This window comes from Vanellus vanellus (genome assembly GCF_965231255.1).
Source record: "Vanellus vanellus genome assembly, chromosome: 5".
NCBI lineage: Eukaryota > Metazoa > Chordata > Aves > Charadriiformes > Charadriidae > Vanellus > Vanellus vanellus.
The window spans coordinates 65,427,054-65,450,292 of NC_138910.1; the positions used below are offsets into that span (position 1 = coordinate 65,427,054).

The 23,239-nt window shown below is 38.7% G+C and overlaps 1 protein-coding gene across 1 annotated transcript in view; it reads left to right on the forward strand.

The window, feature by feature from the left end:
• COL24A1 (collagen type XXIV alpha 1 chain) overlaps nucleotides 1–23,239 on the forward strand; it is a gene marked incomplete at its 5' end in the record, with an annotated part of 158,634 nt that overhangs the window by 15,344 nt on the left and 120,051 nt on the right. The window contains 4 exons of the mRNA XM_082484525.1: nucleotides 8,365–8,418; nucleotides 11,823–11,876; nucleotides 15,691–15,744; nucleotides 17,898–17,951. Coding sequence (XP_082340651.1) covers nucleotides 8,365–8,418; nucleotides 11,823–11,876; nucleotides 15,691–15,744; nucleotides 17,898–17,951 — 216 coding nt within the window. The remainder of the gene's footprint in view (nucleotides 1–8,364; nucleotides 8,419–11,822; nucleotides 11,877–15,690; nucleotides 15,745–17,897; nucleotides 17,952–23,239) is intronic.

Genomic DNA, 23,239 nt, shown 5'->3' on the forward strand with positions numbered 1-23,239 from the left:
TACTACTCTTTTTTACTATAATGCAGCAACATACATTTAACAGAGGCTTTGAAAGAAACCTCGCAAAGCATGCCAAAGCTGTGACTGCAACTTCTCCCGGCTCTACTGTACAAATGTTTGTCTGCCTTAAGTATGTCTCTGTCCAGCATGTAATTTTGGTGTGAGTGTTGTATATTTTCATTTACTGGCAGAATACAAGACACTGAAGACACTCGCATTCTGGTGAAGTGGTAGGAAACCCAGACTTCTTTAAAATTTGAAATGCAGCCAGTTGTTTGTACCTGCTAATTATGGAGACTGCTCACTTAATAAAATTACAGGATAAATTCAGTAATACAGTACACAAATGTAGACACTGATCCATGAAAAGAACAACCAGGCTGTTTGGAAGACTGACATAGTTTTCTCCCTTGAGCAATGCTATTAAAATTCGTAATTGTGGAAGGTGACCAGTTGCAGAATCTAGACTGGTGAAACCATTCGTAACCCAAGGTTATGGGGTCATGCAAACCTGCATGTAAAATGATTTTTAGAACAGTCTTACAAGATTTTTGTGGCATTTTTTCAGTTCACAGGGTGAGTGATCACTGAAACAATTGCAAATGCACAGTAGTGCTTTTAATAGAAACCCATTTGTCCTTTCTTATTGTGTGCACAAAGCTCAAACTTTTTAATATATAAAAATGGGAGCAATATATATGAAGTTATAGACAAGAAAGAACAGCAGTTCCTGCTTAGCCTGGGAAATATGATAGTGCTTGTTTGAGTTTTTGGATAACATTTTTAAAGCATAGAATAGAGTAGATAATTCCACTTGCTCTTTTTTTTTTGGCGGGGTGAGGGAGTGGTGGTGGTGTGCATTTGTGTGGTTATTACTGGAAAGCAATTTGATATGTGTTAAGCAGCTCCCAATATGTATATTTGAACGTGCCCATAAATTTATTGTGTGTATTCTTTCAGCACTGAAATATATTTTTCTTAAGGTAGTTATCAACTGAAAACCTACTTAAAAGTTCAATTTTTACTCTAAAGGGGATTCAGATGCAAAAGCATTGTTACACAATTGAAAAATTGTAAACAAGTAATTTGTATTAGTCCAGGGGTGCTCTTGCTTAATCTTTTTTGAATGTGAAGTCAGTTGTTTTTTTTTTTTTTTCTGTTTTTGTCCCTTATAGTAGTATTTATGGGGACATATCACTAAGTATGTAGTTGTCATCAACATGAGGTTAATTTCCATTTTTGGAGCTTAGGGCATTTAGTAACTGCTAATGGAAGCTTTTAATTTTAGCACGTATCTTGTACATTGTGATTTCAGTCAGTCACAGCCAAGACAGTTAAATCCATTCTTTTTTTACACGGTGCAGAAATGGCTGCTGATAATGCCGTTGGTTATTTGCATTACAAAGAAACTCCAAGCAAATGCTCTGTTTGGGGTTTTTTTGTTTGTTTGTTTTTTGTGGTTTTTTTTTTGTTTTGTTTTGTTTTTTAGACAGACACTATACATACAGCATAAAAGATGACAGCTGATTTGGAGAGTTCAAAGATGTCTATAGTACCATTTTCTATGCCTCTCTTACAGACTGGGACAGAGAAGTTTGTCTCATCTAGGAAGGCAGATAGAGCAGACCTTGGGTTTGGTATAGTCTGTGGCAATGAATATGGTGCATATATGCTGAAGTGTTTCGCTGGATCAGGATTTAAATAACATGCCCAAAGTCTTAGAGATCTGTGGCAGAGCTGGAACTTTAATATAGACCTTTGTGGGCGCTAGTTTGGCTGAAGGGGTCGGCAGCACCCACTGGAGCGGAGGCAAAGCTAAAGCATTGTGCGTCCAGAGGTTGAAGCCAAAGGGAGAAGAGGCCTCTGCATGGCCTTGTCCACACAAGCTTTTGTAGAGAGTGGTGATCCATGGAGGTTGCGTGGCACAGTACCTGCCACTGTTGTTGGCCTCGCACTTGAAGAGGCGATCTTGGTTTGCTTTCTCAGTCTAGAACGCCCACGTAGAGAAGACCGAAGATAATCCAGCTTTTATGTGTGACTCTACCACTTTAATTCATAAGTACCCATAGAGTCTTATCAATGGGCAGCCTAAAAAAGCAACACTGAGGAACTTGCAAACTTCCCTTGCAGCAAAAAAATCCTGATGAGGCATGACCCCCCCCCCCTTTTTTTTTTTTCTTCTTTCATTATGTTGTTGTTAGTTTGAATCTTCTTTCAAGATTTCAACACAGAAATAACATTTGTTGTATTGGAGTTGACAGGCAAGAACTAGCTTATGTGGTTCTTGTACTCCTCACCTTCATTTTAGCTTTTAATCATCTACTAGAACTGATTCTTACCTTGTATAATTAGGCCCCGTGTATTCCATGATCCCACTGCTGTGGAATTCACCCACTGCTGCAAAGCAGGGCTCCAGAATTCAGGCTTTCATTTATGGATAGTGTATGGAAAAGGGCACCTATTTCTTCAAAAATATTAAGGCCCTGATTAAAATTCTAGTAGTTGCAATGACTAAATCCCCTACAAATATATGAAGTGAGTTTAAAGTAGAACCATGTGGTCTCCTGAACCACTAGTTTAGAGGGAAAGCTGCTCCATTCATCTGACGAGCCACTCCTTTTTGTGTTGCACTGTATAAAGAATAAAAAAATAAATAAATCTGGTGTGTATTTTTAACTGTTTAACTTTCAAACTGATATTCATTGCACGGTCCTAAAGCAGTTTACAGTAACATGCTACGTAGTCCCACACTGGTAGAAGGGAGGGGTTGATGTGAGCTGAAGAATTGATTTAGGTTACTTGCTGGTAGGTAATTGCATCTGCAGGACTATCTGCACAGGATTTGGCTTCCTTTGAGAAATGAGCTAGGAATTAGTTTTCTCTATTGGAACAGCTTTCTGGATTATGAAGATGCTCAGCCAGGAGGAGAAATAGTAGAAGACCACAAGGTGGTGTTCCTTAGTTGGTAAGGAGAAGCAGTCTGGAGATATTGCCGGGAGGAATGGGAAATGCAAGCCCTGCGTTAGGCACAATTGAGTCCTGCATGAGATGCTCTTGTCCAACCCAGAGGCGTGAGAGTGAGAACCCTGAGAGAGGGCAGTTCAGAGATCCTAAATGTGCTGCTAAATAAAAAGCAGTAAGGGTAGCGTCAGCTACCCTTTCACTCTTTGCTTATTTCACTTATTTTACTCTTAGTTACCTGTTCACACTTTAGCTTATTTCACTCTTAGCTTATTTCTCAGTCAAATGAAATTTCTTGCATTTTCTTCATGCATTTTTAGCTCTGCAGATAACCCTCGGGTTTCCCTGCCCAGGCTGAGAAATCTATCTGAGTATCAACTGATTCAGATAAAAACTTAAGATTCTTGCTGGTTTACTTTTAGTAGCAAAAAAATAATGTTAGTCTTAAATATTTAAACGTTTCATTTAATTCACCTGAAATGGATGCAGTTTCCCTGTCTTCTGCGCAATAATATTGAAAAGCTTTAACCCATAGCCCAAAGCCATATACGTATTCATCTGGTGCTAATGACATTGCTTTGGCTGTTGTAGGAATTCTTGACAGAGAAAGGGAAAGACTTCCACAGCTGTAAAGAAAGGAGGTTAATCATACACAAGTGACTGGCTGCACTATGGCATTGGGAAAGAGAAGCGTGCATTTTTTTTATAATTTCCAGTGAAATGCAAATAAGGAAGATGAAAAAATAGGTGGCTATTCATGTTTGGTAGGATCTTTGTTGCTCAATAATTAAATTGATTTCTGTATGAAGTAATGTGCTTTAAAAAGGTAAACACAGCATGCTAGAAGTAGGTAAAAGAATTCTGAGTGACAGAATCAGAATTCCAGATGGTCTAAAACTGATGGGATGAAATTTAGTGCAATAGTACAGAAATTAAAAGTACAACTAGAGGATGGGGAGTGATTGGTTAGGCAGTCAGATGAGGATGACAGAGTGGTGTTATAGTGCACTAGAGAATAAATGCATCTTACTGGCGTGGTGCTTGATACATTACCAGGAGGAGTGAGTATCGGAGACGGGCTATTTTTCTCCTGGTTTGTGTATGCTGAGGCTGCAGTTTGGAGAAGTGTCCTCAGTTTTGGTTGATGAGCTTTAAAAAGGATGTGGACAGACTGGAAGGATTGCAGAAGGTTGCAGCAATGGTGGTGCAGTTACAGAAAATATGATTCTGAGCAAAGGTTAAAACAAAAGTGTAATGAAAGCAAGGGACAAATGTTACAGTTCTGCAAAGGCTGAGTTCATAAAGAAACTCTTTTTCCTGTTCACAGAAAGTATGGCCAGACAGAGCAGGAAATTTTTGGTGGGACATAAGGAAAACATAGCTGATAAGAGTGATGCCTGCACAATAGAACAAGTGATACCAGCAATGTTAAAAGTGGAATTTCCTTTTGTGTTTTTTTTTTTTTTTTTTTTTTTAGAAGAGGTTTGGAGCTTGATGTTTCTGTTTACGTCTCTTCTGTATTTCAGGTATTTTGGTGATGACGTGCAGAAACATTCATGGGGTTTTTGTTTTGCCGAAGGACTATCTGTCTTTGGTATTTGATGGATCAAGCATTAAACTCCAAAGTTTCTTTAATTTAGCCTTTTAAAAAAGTGCTTGAAGTGAGCTGAGGTTGAGTGATTGGGATGTAGTGAAATGGCTTTTAAAGTGAAACTTCAGTGAATACAATTTAGGTATTGAATGGCAAGAGGATCAGCATATGCCTGTGCAGAAGTTTTGACTACTTAATGTAGAATTTACCACTGTGCATGTGAAATCTTAGGGGCTTGTTATATGTAAATGAAATGCTTCTTATTACTTCTGGTGTGGGGCAAGTTTAAAACACGTGCATCCATAGAAGGGCTTCAGTATCCTAGAAAATGTCTGTGAAAGTTCACCGTTACATTCATCCCAATGACCATTTGAAAGGTAGTGAAAATTTCTGGAAGAGTAGCATCTACTTGTGCTGTTTCAGGATTGAAGCTATGAGGGTGTGGAACTTGAGCTTCTCTCCTCAATAGCTAAATGATTTTTTTACAATTCCTAAGGACAGTAAGTTGTACTACCTTTCTTAAGGTACATAGAATCATAGGGTTGGAAGGGACCTCTGGAGATCATCCAGTCCAACCCCCCTGCCAGAGCAGGGCCACCTTAGAGCAGGTTGCACAGGAACGCATCCAGGTGGGTTTTGAATGTCTCCAGAGATGGAGACTCCACCACCTCCCTGGGCAGCCTGTTCCAGTGCTCTACCACCCTCAAGGTAAAGAAGTTCCTCCTCATGTTTTGAGCAAACTGATCTTAAGTAAATGAATTTTAAATTTGCATCAGTAATACTTACACAAAGTCACTGTTGGGTTTTTTTTGTTGATGGTTAAAATGCCAAATGCAAAAAAAAACCCAAAACACATTAACACCTTTAATTGCTTCAGATTTGTTTAGTTACTCTTTCCAGTAACTTGGAAGAAAAGCTATTCAAACAAATGACTAATTCCTTGGTTTAAGAGAGATTGGCTCACTCTCAGATGTTGACTTCTGTGGCTTACATGGATCCTAAGATGCATAAATAGCTTCCTAGCTAGTATAAAAACGGTCATGCTGATTTGAAGTTGTAGTTGCTTACACAGGTTGAAGGAGTACATAGGGTGAAATTACTTCTTATAACTAGTCAGAAAAGGTTTCAAGGAAGACTTACATGTGCTCTACTAAGTCTGCTGTCAGCAGAGATGTTGCTCGAGTTGCAGGGAGGAGTCCAAGCTGGAGGTGAAGGAGTAAAGTACACTGGTTAAGGCGAGTCCTTGTTACTTCTTTAATCAAACACCTGGATTGCTGGTGCTAATTGCTTGGTATTATTAACCAGAGACTTCATCTATAATTGTTGACTTTGTTTTAGAAAGCCTTGAGAAAACATTATTCATCTGTGGCTGCATATTTCAAAATATATTTTACTGCTTCTTTTAGGGGTTGCTGAGGGCTTGGTTGTGATAAGATTTTTTTTCTTTTTTTGTGATTTTTAGATGAAGAGAGAGAATTACTTCTGAATTAGTGTAATCAAAGTGAGGGAGTGAGAGGGAGGTTGGGTGGGGGTTTTTTTGGTTTTTTTTTCTTGTTTTTTTTTTTTTTTTCAAGAGAAGTAGGTACCATTTTAAAAATTTCATATAGGGAAAAATGTTCTCACTGCCCTCATTCAAGAAATCAGTGGCACAGTTCAGAGATCTTAATAAATACTTATTAAGATTTCTCTTAGGAAAGTGGTGGGGGTTGGCTGTTAATCTACTTTTAAGGAAATGTAGAAAGTGTCCGAAAGAGAACTTTGTACCGCAAATTGCATAAGAATGCACAGTAGTTGCAACTATTTTACTTAAAAAAAATATAGTATGTTTCCCTTTTTAGTCCCAGGATAACTTTTCTAAGAAAAGTGCATCCCAGCTTACAATTTGAAAGGAGATATTAGAAAGCATGCTACTTCAGCAGTGGCAGGGTGGGAGCTCTCTGTGCCATTTCAGGTACGTTTTTGGACCCGGACAAGAATGTCAGGACAAGAGCTTTCTAGCTCTCTGTCTGCTACATTTGTTTTTGTTATTAAACACAGGGTCTTTTTACTTTAGAAAAATATGAGGATGCTAGTGAGCTTTTAGGCAATCGGGGTGAATAGCAAACCTCCTGTGCTAAAAGTATGACACGTTATGGTTTGACGCAAAGACCAGGACTGTTACACAGATTTGTGTCTTCTAAATTACACAGAGAGGGAAGAGCAGAGTATGGGTTTCAGCATTACTTCATGCAGTATATACGGACATACGAATATTCCCAACTATAAAGGGACAGTTGCACTACAATTAGACTACTCAGATTATTATGATTAATTGGAGAGGAAACTTTTATTTCTTCCTCAGAACGACAGTGTTTTTCCCAGATTTGTCCAAAATGGTCTGTATTTTGGCCAAATGAATGTAATTGGTGTGACAATAAGTCCATAATCAGTACTGTATTCTCTGCCGGTGACATTACCTTTCCAAGGAAAAAGAAATATCACTTCCACAAAACTTTAGGTGTTTAAAAATGCAACTTCTCTCTTAATAAAATGAGTTGTTGGTTGCTAATAAAACCCCAAAGGGTGCTTTTGTCTTTTTTTTTTCCTCCTTCTCTCTCTCTTTTTTTTTTTTTTTTTTTTTTTTTTCCTTTCCCTTTCTTGCAAAGTCTGCCAGTTGACCATTTCAGCCACTGTAGTTGCCCTCCTGATTTCCCTGATATCCCTGCCAGCTTTCAGCAGCGGTGTTTGCTGATGGGCAGTGTGATACTCGATGTTTTGCCTAGTGCCTCAGCACTAGAGGGGCTGTGGCATATACAGAACACAGGAGCGTGAGGAAGTCTGGGTGAAAGAGCAAGCCGAATCCCTTCCTACTATCATCGACTGAGCTCCTTCATGATGTCTGACTTTCTTGATGCCTGTCTTCTCTTGGGGTGGGAGTGCTTGGTTTCTGTTAAAGCTGGGACTCGCTGTGCTGGCATTTGGATGGGAGCTGAATTCACCCTTAAGAATAGCCCGTGCCTCCTTAGGGCTCACGTATGATAGGTGAATTATAATACAAATTAGCCCAGATTTTAGTCTAGAGCTTTGATTCGTATTTGAGTACAATGAAGTAGATCCTGGGGTTTTGAACGTGAACAGCAATCACATACAGAAAAGGGAAGGTTTCTATCATCAAAACAACTAGATACACAGAGGGTGGTACACTGTCTAATATTCTTATAATGACTAATAATCTAATTTATTTGCAAAAGATACATCTGGTTATATACTAGCATTTTTTAAAACTCTGCGTTTTCTTTAAAGAGAATGATATTCATTATATGCAAGGGCAAACATGCTACCAGTTATTCTTATGAGAAGCTTTTAATAGGAAACTGAACAATCATTTGTACATGTTTATTTTCTTCTATTTCATGTCTGTCTTTTCTGTGAGGTGGTGTCTCATTTTTTCACAGTTACTCCCGACTTTTCTAAAATGTGTTTGGCATGCCAGCATGCTTATTAAAAAGGCTTAATTATTCTCTGTTCTTAGTTTTGAAATATACTGCAGTTGTTTGTTTCTAATCCTTGACCTGATTTCTTCTTCCTTTAATACAAATACACTTAAGTAAAAGTTACTATCTAGATTGTTAGCTCCAATTTCTCTGACATAAGATACTTTCTAAACAGAAATCTGATTGGAGCCAGTGCTTGTAGTTTGGGAATTGGTTTTCAAGTTGAGAAGGTCTGCATGAGCAGAAAGTCATCAGTTAGAAGAACTGTTGTGATTCAGACTTGTGATACTTTCCTTGTATCAGGTTTTAGCCTGAATTGTTTTGATTTTCTGTCACCAGGGTCCTCCAGGTCCTCCAGGTTTACCTGGTCCATCAGGAAAGAGGGGTCCTCGGGTGAGTACAACAGCTATGTTCTTCTGTAGCTCTAGGCAGGGCACCGATAATCAAACTGGAGTTTGCATCAGTTTGTTTTTCTCAACTTTATTTGTATGCTTGGTGATTATGAAAGTGTATGATTCTTAACCTTTGGCAGATAGGTTAAAGTAGGGCAAAGCAAACAGTTGTGATTTTTTTGTTTGTTTGTTTTGTTTTGTTTTTTTTTCCCTGCTGTGAGCCTCCAGGATAGTTAATTCTTTGTATGGGTGCATACACAGAGCATCGTTACATTTGTACCTAGCTTTTGCTGCTCGCAATGTTAACTTTTTAGTTTTTCCATGCTGCTCCCATCTGCTGCAATGTAAGGTCATGTTCCCTTGTTTTTGGAATGAGGGGGAGTAAGCGGTGCATGCCACGATCACAGAAGAGCAGACAGTGGTTACAAAATTAACTGCTGCAAGACACAGGGGGGCAAAACATCCCTCCCAAAAATCTGTTTTGGTCCCATGTGTTACAGCAGCTTGATAAAAACGGTGATAGGTATCTGGGTAATTTGCCCAAGAAATGAGCTACAGTAGCGAACATTGATTTATTTTGTGTGACTGGGTGCACCCCAACATGAGTAGGGACAGCAGCCTCACCCCGCGACAGGGGACAGAGCACAGGCTTTGCTGCAGCGAGCAGAAACCCGCACCCCAGCAGCCAAGAGCACATGGGAGAAGCTACTGCCACTGGAAGGACTAGTTGATGGGCCAAAAGAGGGTAAATCTGTGTTTGCATAATTGTGTACAAAAAAAATATGCTTGAGGAGTCCTTGAGGTCATGGTTGATTTTAGGGGCTTTAGGGGAAGGGCAGCTGGAGGGGACAGGTGAGGTTTTGTTGTGTAGATGATTTCAGGCCATGGTATTTGGGAAAGTAAGTGGTTATGGCTGGAGTGCAATCATGTACGCAAATCGCAAGTGGGAGATAAGGGAGTAGTTTATATGAAGGTTCAGCAGACGTGTGGGAGGAGTTTTGACTCAGCCTTTGAGGAACGTTTAAACAAGCTGCTGCTCAACAGTGTGTTGAGCATCCTGTGCTTTGCTGCTGGCTTTTAAAACTTGGATCCAACTGGATAGGAAAGTGTACTGGTCAAAGGGGCTGAAAACGAAACTGATGCTTTAGAGAAGTTAGAGGCAAAGGAGTAGATGAGACATGTTTAAAAGTATAAAATGAAAAGCATTCATTCAAATCTATATCTTCCTGACTCAGGTCCTTTTTCAAAATTATCCTTCTACATAAGAGCTGACAGTTCTTAAAACTCAGTTTTTTATGTTGCATAGTGCCTTTCTCAAGAATATGTCTGGCGTCAGAGGCAGGATCCCACACATGCAAGTACACAAGTAAAGTTGTAGTTGTCTTTGGTTTAGAGGCTGCCATTACGTTTAAAGCCATGCCTGTTGGTGAGATCTCTCTTGCTCAGTTGTTGTTTGGTTGTTTGGTTTTTTTTTTTCTGCAGGTCTTTTTTTTTTTTAATGTGTATAGAGTACTTAAGAGCACTGTGCTGTACTCTCTGAGTTTTCTGGATTAATTATTGAGTAGGACATGCTTTCCAATGTCAAGAGACAGCTGTCAGTAGGGTGCCTCGAAAAGAATGGAAATAGCCAAGATTAATATTTACCAGTAGTTCTGAGTTTAAAAAACATATTTATATGGGCCAAGAAAGTCTATACAACTATTTGATCGAAGAAATAAATGGTTTTGAAATGTCAGTGCTCTTTAGTTTGTACAACACTGATAAATTCAAGCAAGTGCACCTAGTGAAGGTACATGGTATGATAGAGGATTTTTTTGAGCCAAAAAGCACGTAAAACCTTGTTGATGCAAAGTTCACATCCACATCTACCAGTCTGCCCTGTGACTTCTGCCTACCTTCACGTGAGCTATCATTTGTGATGCTGAAATGTGACTCAGGGTGTCGAAGGGAAGCAGCAGAGTGCAGAGTCACATTGCCAGGGCCTTCTTCAGGGTCTCTCGGGTATGTGTCCAAACCTGATCCTGACAGAGATTCACATGGGTTGGACACTTTGGGCATGGTATCAAAGCCTGATTAATGCCTAGAGATTTCCATTAAAAAATTATTTTGATCTTGGTAATTCTATGGTAAAGAAGTCCACATCTGACAGTTAATGTTTTCTAAAGTGTCTTGGCTTGTTCCAAGTTTCTCAATAATGAAATTTCAGCAATTTCAGAATTAGTGACGAGATTAAATTCCCTTGATGCCTATAATTTCATGAAGATACTTTTGCACCTCTGTGTTGCAGTACAAGATAGTAACGTTGCAAGCAGCAAAGCTAGGTGCCATTTCAGCACTGCGACTATGGTGGCACTTTATTTGTTTCCTTTTTCCTAAATCCCTGAGAGCATCTCCAAAGTTGCCAGTGTGCAAATTAATCTCTCCAACAGCACATGGGATTAGCATTTCTATGGAGTTATGTCAACATCGTCATTAGTGAGAGGGGGCACTTAACAGATGCGGCTTTCAGTGTTACTGCAAGGTATAACCAGTAAATTCAGCCTCATGTGAGGGAAAAACCCACACTGACTTTGTCTATTGTTAGACCACTGAATATATTAGAAAGCTGAACAGAATTCATATTATTTTTGGTATTTGCATTAATTGTTTGGGTGGAATTTTGGCCCCAGTGAATTCAGCAAAAGCTTTATTGCTGACTTACCTGGGATAGGTCCTTCAGTGTTTGGAAGATGAATAGCTGCTGACAGCCATTGCAACAAATATTTTCCCTAATGTGCGGTTTGTCAAGGAATGAGGACTGCCGAGTGTATTGCGGGAACAGACACTTATCCTGGAAGGCGTAGATAGTCCTGATAGCCTGTTCTGTTCCTGGAATGGTTTAAGACCAACTGCTTTAGTAACAAGTCCATTTTCTACACTGGCTGTGGAAGAATCAGGTTGGTGTAGGGGTTTTGTCTGTGATTTGTTTAGAGAAGGTGGAGTACATTGCTTTGAGTCATCTTTTAGGTCAGTCAGAACTGATCTCCTTCCTGCTCTTTGCAGTGTATAGTTGGGTATCTTAGAATGTGGGGTTTGGTTTTGTTTTTTTTTTTTTTCCTCTGATTTTTATCCCATGCCTCCAAGTTTTGTACCTGGAGAGCAGCATTGCAGTGACTGCGTGCCAAATACCTGTTAAGAATTACGTGGGAAGACACTAGAAACCAAGATTGTTAAAAGAAAGGGAAGTACTCAACTTGACTTTTAATTTTTTAGGAATACGTGCATGTTTTATATCTTGAGAATCCTTTGAAAATCCCAACCAGTGCTTCTAAAAGCAACAATAATGCAGTAAAGTGATTCTCTGCAAACTGTTCACATTCGTTCAGTGGAATACTGAATAATCCCACTCTTTTTTGTTTTTTATAGGGTATTCCAGGACCGCATGGTAATCCAGGTTTGCCAGGATTGCCAGGTCCAAAGGTGAGTTAATTTATCCATGTTGCCATGTAAATACATGAACTTCGTAATGACTTTTTGGAAGGAACAGAACTGCTTCTTATAATAGAAGCAATTGGCTGCCTTTGGTTTACAGATGGAGACTGTTACTATAAACATTTTAATTAAATGTAATCAATCAAATTGAACTTCAAATCAAAACAAAATAGCAGTTTATTCAGGGGGGAAAAAAAAAGTGTGTGCAGAAATGATGACTTGGAAACTGTTATCCATGCAAGTAGTCTGTACTTCCTAAAAAAGTTTCTGTAAATCAGCTCAGCCTCTTTGATAAACTGGAATTTAAGTGAGAATAAACACTTAATTGCTGTAACCTTTTGCCTACCTTTTTTTTTTCCTTTTTTTTCTTTTTTTTTTTTTAAAAAAAGGAAGAAAAATAGATTGTCATTCTCTATAAATTCTTCTTTTTGTCAATGCCCAACCTTTGATATTTAAATATTCAAATAGTTCAGATATTATCACATAATTAATATGCTAGAATATTTTTCTGAAGATTTATGGATGTGATATTTAAAACCAAAGGCAAAATACTAGACTGGAAGCTCAAATAAAATCCTTCAAACTTCTGTAACACAGGCCCTTTAAATAGATTTGACAGATTTGTGCAGTTGCAGAATGCCTTCAACTCATATTTAGTTTGAACAATTTGATAAATATGTTGGGGAAAAAAACAGCAGCAACCATGATTTGGTTTAGTACCATTCCTAATGGCAGGAATCTGACCTGTCATGACAGGTGTTAAAAACTGCTTGAGGACATAAAAAGAAATTTAATAAAGCTTTCGGTGTCAAACACTGTAAAACCAAGTGACTCTATTTTTTGTGTGTGCTTTTGTTGTTACCTACTTCTCTAGGAACAGTTAAAATTAGAGATTCATAATTAATTTTGACCATATTTATGCTGGCTGTATAATAGAATACATTGCTAGGAAAATAATTGTAAACAATTTCTTTATAAATGTATTTTCCCCCTCCACTAGATCATAATTCTGATCAGTTCTGTAACTGTCTCCGTGATTTTAAGAGTAGAAGGAATTGTATGTGTATATACATGTACCTATATATAAAAAATATATATGTATATATCACTAGGTGCTTAGTGATTTCTTTCATTTCTGTTAGACTATAAATTATCCTTTCAATATAAGTATCTTCTGAAACACTTTTCTTTAAATAAAAATTAGCCAGGTGTTCACCAAGATTTGACAATGAAGATCCAGTTGACCCACACTGACTATGTAAGCTGAAACAAAACGCATTTTTGGTTTGATCTTAAAATATCACAGACGAGTTGCAAAATTTTTCTAGCAGTAAATCAATGCAAAATTTTATTCTGCCTATGAGACGCATGTGTTTTTCCCTCTTGTGCTGAAGCATCCTTTATGCACTTGCTTTTGAAGTGTGGAACATTAGCTAATACTCTTATAGTATAGTATCCAGCCCTGAGCATGTGCTAGCAGATCCAACCAATAACTGATGTCCCTGGGATTTAATTCCCGATAAACAGTTGGTAAGTGTTTTTAAAGTAATTTTAAAGTATCCATGAGGTTTGGATGTATTCCTGACTCTCTGAAAAACAGATTAGTTAAGAAAATCTAGTTTGTGGATTCTGGCACTGTTCTAACTACACCGTAAAGTTACATAGATTAAATAATGAAATGCTTTATCCTCACATCTTGACCTGTGGTGATGTGTTGTTAATCCGCAACTGAAGGCTGTGCATAACAATGACTGTTTGGTTTTTAGATTAAAAATAATGAGGAATTAATTGTGCTTACAAGGGTAAGGAAAGGCGATGGGTAAGTTATCAGGTGGCCTGTGTTTTAACTAGCCGAGAGATGATCACAATTTTATTACAACTCTTAGTTTAATATGCCTGCGTTGGAAAATGGAAGCAGAAGACAGACTGGAGTTTTTCAAGGAATATAACTATTTACCTTCCAAAAAGTAAATCAGCTGGAAAATACTCGGATAATTCCTGCCATGCTGAAGAACTGTGTTATCTGTGACCTGACACGTCAGTTTAACACAACAGATTCATTTTGCCATATTTCCAGTCTTTATTTAGTATTCAACAAGCTTGGTTTCTCAAGTGACGTCGCATGTACAAATCTTAACTGCAGAGGGAAGGATAACCTGGATCTGCAGTACCGCTCGCAAGAGGGGGGTCAGGCCCCCATCACATCTCTCATGAAAGCCCTGTATGTTACAGGTCTAAGATGTCTGGCTGTCAGAAAGCCTCATGCTGCTTGTCATGTATGTCCCCCTGGGCATTCAGTGTTGCCCCTGAGAGTAGGATTGTGCTGGCAATATCTGAACAGCTGTTTTTCCCAGTTTTAGAATCCTAGAATGATTTGGTTTGGGAAGGACCTTTAAAGATCATCTAGTCCAACCCCCCTGCCATGGGCAGGGGCATCTTTCATTAGATCAGGTTGCTCAAAGCCCTGTCCAACCTGACTTTGCTTTGGAGGGCTTGGGATCTCCAGCCGTCTGGTCCTGGGAGTGACTTGGGACCTTGGTCCTGCCTTTGTGACGGGGAGAAAGAGGATGGGGGCTCACTAAATGACTGTGAGCTCCCTTTCAATGAAAGGCACGTATCGTTAATCTAGCATTGCTGTAGGTAGCTTTAATAATAACATTTATTTCCTCGGCTACATAAAATGTATTTTTGAGTGAGAAGAGTAGATGTTGATGCTTGTGAGTAACACCCAGTGTTACTCTACAGCTTTGAAATCAAGAGCACTGTTGTGGCCTGTGCTGTTTATATGAACAGGTCAACGCAATGTTACAGTGCCTTTTGCATGCAGCTTTTAGTATGAATTAGACCAAGGGGTTTCCATTTCCTCCTGAATTACTGTATTTTCAGTTATTAGTGCATGAATGTGGTTTCTGCCTTTGGCTCTGGGAACTCCCCAGGTCACTGCTAGGTCAGGGTGAAGCGGTTCACCTGGGGCTGTCTCAGGAGGTGCCATTTGCTGGTGACTCCTGGTTGAAGGGCAGGGGATTTGACTCTGAGGGGCATGGATTTGCGGTGGCAGAGCTGCCTGTGGCCGATAGCCCTGCAGCACCGTCTGCCGGCCCTGGCAGGTCCTGGCCAGCCCTGGCTCCCGGCCCATGGCAGGCCCCAGGCCTCTGCGGCATGTTGGCCTGCAGTGCCTGGCGCGTTGAGGAATTGAAATAGGAGAGATCAGTGTGGCGGCGTCCTTCCCCTCTCTGCGGCCTATTCTTGACTGCAGACAGTAATTCCTGGCCAAGAATGCTGAGCTGTCTAATCTCCTAGGGAGTAATTTGTAATTAAATGGAGGCTTTTGCTGCATGTTTACAGCCCTGCCCTTCCCAGCCAGGATGTCCATGCTGCGTGGGGCAGGTACTGGGTGTGAGAAAGCCTGGAACAAGATTATAAGGCAGTAATACAGCCCAATAATCTTGCACAGTGTTTGGGGAATAGGTGTTGTCCTGAAGTGGTGGAGACATGGGGAGAGCATTTCAGCTGGGGTGTCTGCTGTAATCCTGCTCGGATTTACCAGTAAAATCTGCTTATCAAAAGTTTTTGTGACATTATGAAACTTGGAAAATGTAAATCTCATTTCAGTGTGAACTCACGCTACTGTATTGTGTTGTAGTTCTTTACTGAAAAAGTTATGAGAAAAAAATCTGTAATAAGTGCATTTTATATGAATATTCCCCCTTCTCTTGCTATAACTGTTGCAAATATTTGTTTCCACATATATTATTAAAAACTGTCTTCCCTAATGATATCAATGACAATTTCTCTGTGACAGGGACCTAAAGGAGACCCAGGATTCTCTCCGGGACAGGCAAAACCTGGTGAAAAGGTAATATTTTCTTAATTATAGCAGAATGTTTTGTCTGTCTCATTCTTTTGTTGAAGTCAGGTTTAATATTCTGGTAAGTTATAACAGCACAAGGCTTTGTATTTACTGTGACGCCGGTGTATTTTGACAGTTATGTGAGCCTGACTAGTGCAGACACAGATGGTGTAATGAACCAAAGACAAATAAAAAAGTGTATTCAAAGCTGAAACTTAAATTATATATTTAATTTCACTTATAAAAATAAAATAAAATTAAAAGGGAAGTACTTTTAGAATGATGGAATTGAATTCTGTTCACACTGATACAATGAAGTACAGATTTCAGTTTTCTTTAGTACCTTGTGTTAGTCCTGAAAATTGTGTAAGACAGACAAAATTTGGTGATAAGTGCACACATTATTGCATGTCATGTTGTACTTAACCACTTTTTTTAACAGACTCTTGATGCTAAGATTTGTCGTTTCTCTTCAGATGCTTTTCCTGCTAGTTCCTCCTAAGCTGCTTCAGCTAAGCTAGTGGTTGCTCTTGCTGCCCAAAATATTTGAGTATAAATATTTAAAATGGTTCTTCACAGAAATTACAAGCTTGAAAGTTTGTGTTTCTAGACTACTTTCTACTGACTATGTATGAAACTATAAAATCAATGTGATAATACTGAAAATGTAATTGCATGTTTGCATTCTAATGTGTTAGCCTATGCTATATCTTTTAGAATATCTTGTATTTATGCTGTTTTATTAAGAGCATTTGCTAGTAGTTTAATTGTGGAACATTTTTGCTAAGTAGGAAACACTGTAGGAGTCCAGGTCCACTCTCCGTAATGAAGCAAGTATTAGCAAATAACTATTGTTTACTAGCTGCTGATGTGTATGTAAAATAACATTTATTTTTCTTTAATGCATATGTTCTGCCAAACCCTAAAAAGTATTTTCAATGTTAAGGAGTTGCTAAGCAAAATTCAGAAGTGTATCTGTTGATGCAATGATTAGAAATTTAAGTGCAGCTTTTGTAGAAATAGCAACATTATTTTAATCTAACCAGCTTTTGGTTTTGGCAATCTAATCATAGCGTTGTGAGCTATACGTGTCTACCTGAAACTCAAGGTATATATTCTTTGGCATGAGCCCAAGCTGCTGCAGAACAATCTAAAGCCCACTTGTGTATATATATGACCTACACCTAAACACATGTAGCATGCATCTATAATCCAAAAATATGGGGTTGATAGGCATTTTTACAGTTACAACTATTTTTGTTTCTTAATTTTTCACCCAAGTCAAATTTGCTCACCCTAAGTAATGAGCTTGAATTTACTTTGATACTAACTCACTTCCAGGATCTGTTCCTTGACTTACTGAGTTTGAATTTGGGCACTAATGCTGAAAGAACGAGTGTCTTCACTGTCAGTCCTGAGTGAGGAAAAAAGAACCGATACAACTTTCCCTCCTCCCCCATCAGCAGCAACCATTAAAAAAAAATGCATCTTTTTCCATCTCCCTAACATTTGAGATGCTCTAATTCTCATTCAAATATACCATCATGTAGATGCAAAGTTTGAAGAACTTCAGTGAGAATAGCCATATGCCACCATAACACCTTTGTCAATGTGCATCTTTCATGTTGTCTTTTACACAGATTAGATTTAAGCCGTGTTTTATGCAGCACATACCATAATGGTGTCCCGATTCCTGGTTGAGTTTTGTTGGCATAACGGTAACACAAACAATAAACAGTAATAGTTAAATATGTATACTAATTTGAGGTGAAACCACTCATTTCTGAGGGAAGGGTTACCTCAAGAACTGTATGCTTCTTCACTCCCATTTACGTTGGGAGTAGGACAGGACAATTGGCTAAAAGTAAATGCTGTGAGGTTGTGAACTAAGTCTGTTCCAGCCATGATTTGGCTGTGTTGTATGAGGCAGGAGCATGCACATTGCACCAGGTGGTTGCAATTGAGGAACTGTTGCCTTTTGAATTTTCTTCCTCTAAAAAAAATAAATGATTTTGTGCCTGTTAAATCAACATTAGCTAATTCTTCATACCAAATGTCCAAGAATGCAGAGAACATATGAAGTCCTGCGTGTGTATAGGCCTGCATCGTGTTTGTGTGAAACATGGTGATTTTTTTGTTTGTTTGTTTTTGTTGTACAGGGTGATCCAGGCCCCATAGGCCTTCCAGGCCCACCTGGGATCAAAGGCCAGAAGGTAAGATTCTGTTTCTGTTTTCATATAACCATCCCTGGCTCAAATCAGTGGCCATCAGCTGGATGTCTGCTGGTCAAGAGGTGACAGAGAAGGGCTTTAGGCCTGCTGCTGGTACCGTGACTGTCTACTGTGTCAGGATCCAGGGGCAACAGTGCAAAACCTTCCCTTGCAACTAAATTATGTGAGATCATTGCAACAGAATGTAAACCACAGCTGCTTAGGCTGGTGTTCTTCAAAAGCTGTGGTATACCCCTGCTCTAACAGAATAAGTACTAGGGAAGATAGGCTTGCCTGTGAGATACAGCCATTTTAAAATCAATTGTATTTAATTTTCAGTAATATTTTTTTCATCTCTTTTTCTAGATTACATATTTTGTAGTATAGAAAAAGCTCCATGGGATCATGTGCTCAGTATTTCTGCACTGAATTATTTGCTTTTTTCCAAATGTGTGCCAGAATTGCTAAAATAGAACCCGGGTGGAATAAGTTCCAATTTTGGATGCTACATAATGTGATATTTTTTAAAATGAGAAATGTCAGGTGCCACACTGCAATTTAGAAGTATATCCAAATTATGGCAGTCCTGTGTATATAGAAAAGCATAAGGCAGACAGTTTGGGGAAGGGAACATGAAGGATGTCAATAGAGGAAATGAGACAACCTTAAGAAAATGAGCACAGAAGGTTGAGGGAGTGAGTATAGTTTATTTGGAAGGAGAGGTCACCTAACAAGTCCAGTAGGCTGTTCTGATTAGTCAGATCATGACAAACTGATGAGGCGGCAAAAATCAGCAAGAAAGCTGGGGGAAAGTACAATTAAACACTGTCTTTGCAGAAGATGGTTCAGTGTTGCAAGTGTAATAGAAAAAACACGGAGAAGAGATATCACAGCAAAGTTTTGAAGCAGTATGTGACACTAAAGGCATCTGTAAAGTGTTTATCAAAAGGATGGAATGAATTGTTAGAAAGGTAGGCCCTGGTATTTTTGGCCTTAATTTCTGACATATAGAGAAGGAATATTAATTAAATGCTTGCATGCTACGGAAACTAAAGAAAAATGGCATTGCAACAAAATTTATATTCAGTGTTATGTTTTAAGATGGCTTCGTTCATCATTGTCTTGATCTTAAAGTGTATGACAATCATTATGTTTTTGTTTTTTTTTTTTAAAGTCTAGTCAGTCAGTCCTAAAATTGATCTCATGATAGTGAAAATGTGACCAGAAAAGGAAGTTATCACTGAACTAGCACCAGGAGGAGTGTGAGAATTTATTTTGCCAAACATGGCCCACAGTTCTATGAACTGGGAAAATGTGTATCTGTGACAAGAATTTGTATCCCATCTGTTGAGTTAACCTACAAGCCTGGACACTGATAGCTTTTGTCACCGCCGATCTTGGGCCACTTTGAGATTCCCCAAGTATTGTGCTTTCTTATTTCATCAGGTTTATAGTTTTGCTCTGAAAACAAAGTAGTTTTTGTTTTAAAGATTTTTAGATGGGAAGCAGCTGTCACTTGTTCTGGATTATGTGACTGACATTTAGGGGCAAGGAAATTAAAATCTTATGGCCATCATGCTCTCTTCCTGCCACAAGAATTCACTCCTTATCTGGGAGTTAGAGACTCTGTGAAGAATTGTGCTCACTTGATCACTGGAAATTTTACTCTCTGTTTCCGTGTTGTACACATCAGACACTAACTAGAACCATGTTTAAGAGAACTTCTGCCTGACCCAGATTGTAAGAATACCAGCTTTTGAACAGGACTACACCTGTAAACATTTAAAAGTATTTAATGCTTATATTTTTAATGCCAAGCCACAATTTATTATGTTTTAAGTAACTGATCTTTAGTTATTGGTTTTCAATAGAGGTAAATAGGTAAACATTCTGTTAATTCATTGTGATCTCAGAAATTATTTTTAAAGCAATGTGAGCACAAGTAGCTGTGAAGTAAACCTGCTTTTGGTTCTATTTTTCTGAATATCTGAGATCACGTCAGGAGAGTTGCTTGGAAAAATTAATTTTGCTCCCTTCCCCCCCCAACCGCTCCCCCAAAAAAAAAAAGATTTTGAAGCCTTCGATGCAGTTGAACAGTGCTAGTAAACTACTGTTTTGGATTAGCACTATAAGATGATGTGTTTCTTTTTATAAAGCTGAGATTCTAGAGGGTTTTTTAGTGAGACAGTAAAAAACCCGTATGTTAATAATCAGGACTCTGGGAACAGATTATTGCGATTGACTTTATTTTTCATCACATGCCATGTGTCGGAGTATGTGTCCTTGTGGCTGCGTATAAAATATGACATATTTCTCATGCCTGTAACACACAATAGAAAAGGCCAAGTTTTGCTTGGGGTAGAGCTCCAAATTTGTTCTAGCGTAAGAACAGAAAATTGCATGTTTATAAAGTGTTTAGAGGTCTCTTGAAGCAGAGAAGCAATGGCAGATAAGGGTTAGTTTGAGGAAAGTGCTGTTTCCAGAGCAGTTGCACAATCTCATATCTGGAGCTGTCTTGACAGGACCATATTTAAATCAGCCCTCAAAGCCTCCCTTATATCAGTCCAGAGACCTCACCGAGTGGAAGCATCCTTCTTCCCCCTCTCCCCAAAAAGGGCCTACTTCACCGCACAAGCAGGCGAGTACTTGCCTCTGCTAGCCAGAGTACTGGGGGGTAGACTGTCAGCCAAAGGACATTACTCCTGGGCGTTAACTTGCCTGGGATCACGCCAATATGTTGGAATGACAGCAGTGCCTTTGTGGTTGCAGGTACTTTATAACGACATTGGAAAAATTTTTAAAAAGATTGGCTGCAATTTTTGGGCTAGCTTTATTCCTTATCTAATGCGTGTGTAACAGTAAATCACAGGAATCCGGATCTGCAAAATCCTGATAAAATTCACATACTAAAATATAATATGGTAAGACATGTTGAAAGGAAAAAATTGGTTGCAACCTGAGAAGGGCTCCGTATTTCCTTTTGTCTTTACTTTTGCATCCTGTGAAGGGTCAGGCAGATAGATATGTTTCAAAGCGGTACCTGTAGTAATGTCAACATTATGCTACCAAGTCTCTTCCACTGCTTCTTCTAGAGAGTGCAATTTTCCTTGAGCAGGGGGAAACTTCAACTCTGGGAGGAACTCCTCTACTGAGTTAGATGGAGAAAAGGTCCATCTTCTATATGTATGCTGTTTTGTTTTTTTAAGTGATATTTCCATTCCTTAGGATATTCAGGGTAAGAGATGCTAGGTGAAATCTTAGTTGTGTTAATAAACACCAGCAAACAAGATAGAATGGAGTTAGGAAGAAAAAAACCAAACAACAACAAAACAAACCATTTGCCAATGAAAAAGTTTTTCAAAACTGGATTCTGTGTGGTGACGACATGGATAAGTAAGCATTGAAAGCCTCGTGTGACATGGAAATGTATTTCTATGCTATACTTACCCCATGCTCAGAATTTTTTTTTTCCTGGCACTTTTCAAACACTAATATCTGTCTGTAGCTGATGGTTGTAGCATTAGGTATAACACTTCACCTGCTGCTTTTCAGAGGTTACAGAAACATCTTGGCTCTCTAGCAAAGTTGCTAGTGTTGTGCTAGATGTATTTCAATAATGAATGCATAGAAATTCTAATAAAACACAATAGCCACCAGTAAGATGGAAAAACTTGGCTTGAACAGTCCTTGCTATATACAGATTTCACTCAGTCTGGGTCCCACTGTGCTAGGCATATGGTAGAAGTCAGACACTTAAACTTGCTGAGGTCTTTTCTGAGTTGTATTAGTTGGCCATAAAGATTTTTCTCTCACGCAGACCAAAGTATTCTTGCAACTTGCTGTGTTTTTATAATGTGCTTGAAGTCTGTATTGCTATAATTGGAAGCTTCAAACCTTCCTCTTCAACATTGAGCTTTTAAATCAGAGCATTAATCTGCATTAGAAATTAGGAGGTATTTCATTTTGCAAACCAGTCCATGTGAACTTGTCGTCGTCTTGTTTACTTTCATCTTAGCTCAGAGCAAACTGGGTCTTATTTATATGGGTACACTCAAGAATACAAACCCAAACTAATAAAAGACTAAGAATTTTAGGAGGATTAGCTGAGTTACAGGAAAGGAAACTCCTATGTGAAATATCTCTCTTTGGAATGATGTTCATTTTAGCATGGTTTAGCTTCTTTCCCAACCAGCGTTAAGTGAGTTAGAATGAATTAAGGCCGTGATAACTCTGAATAAGAATATGGGCATACTGCTCTAAAGTATGAGTTCAGAGCAGTTTTCCTCTGAAAGAAGTAGGTGCTGTGGGTAGAAACATGCACACCAGTAATCAGTCTTTCAACTCACAGTTCCTTGTGTGCCTTCTTTTGATACTATCCATGCAGGTGTTAATCAACTGAACTGGCCCACTTTGAAACTAAATTGTGATAAACTCTTTGAATGTTTCTGTGTAGAGCAGCATTTGCTTTCCTTTTCTCCTTGTACAGAAATAATAAACTACTGAGAGATCTCTTCTAGCAGAACTTACTTTAGTTGATCTTTTAAGCATAAAGAGAGGGTAAAACTCTGAAATGGATAACACATGAAATACAGAGGGGGCTGGGACTGTAAAAAAACTATATGGCTTTCTGAGGCATATTTTGAAAGCTGAAGATGGGTTACTGGCTTATATTGGCATCTTTAGTTCTGCTTTAGCAATTCAATAAAAAATTTGGTTTTAGGCATGCATTAATGTAGCAAATTGGGATATTTCATGTTAACCAGTTTGTCTAAGATCAGCAATCTGTAACAGATTCACGCCCCCCCCAAAAGCAATGCAGACATGTTTCCTTAGATTCAAGATAACATATATAAATTATTTAGACTTAAGCTACAGGAGGGGATTGAAGCCAGAATACACTATGGTTTTGCAAACTGGCAATGCCCTGTGCGTGATTAGCAAAATGAAAGGACACACCTGCTGTGTTGGGTTTGAGAAAATGAGGCCTTTGGGTTTCTTAATGAGTACATCTCTTTTTGCATCAAGATTCCTCAAGCAAGCCTATAATAGCAAAATTACAAATTTTGAAACCTTACAGAGGTCATTCTCTTCTATAATCTAAAATTATCACCAAACAAAATCATTCCATCTTTTAATTTTGTGTATGATAATAAAATTAATTTCATGCAGAAACACTCTTGTGGTCATGCAGAAACTTATCCAAAACTTAAGGATACCTGATCTGCTGAAATCAGTTGTAGAATTCCTTCTTATTACAGTGGGTCTCAAGTCTCTACTGACTAATGAGTGTC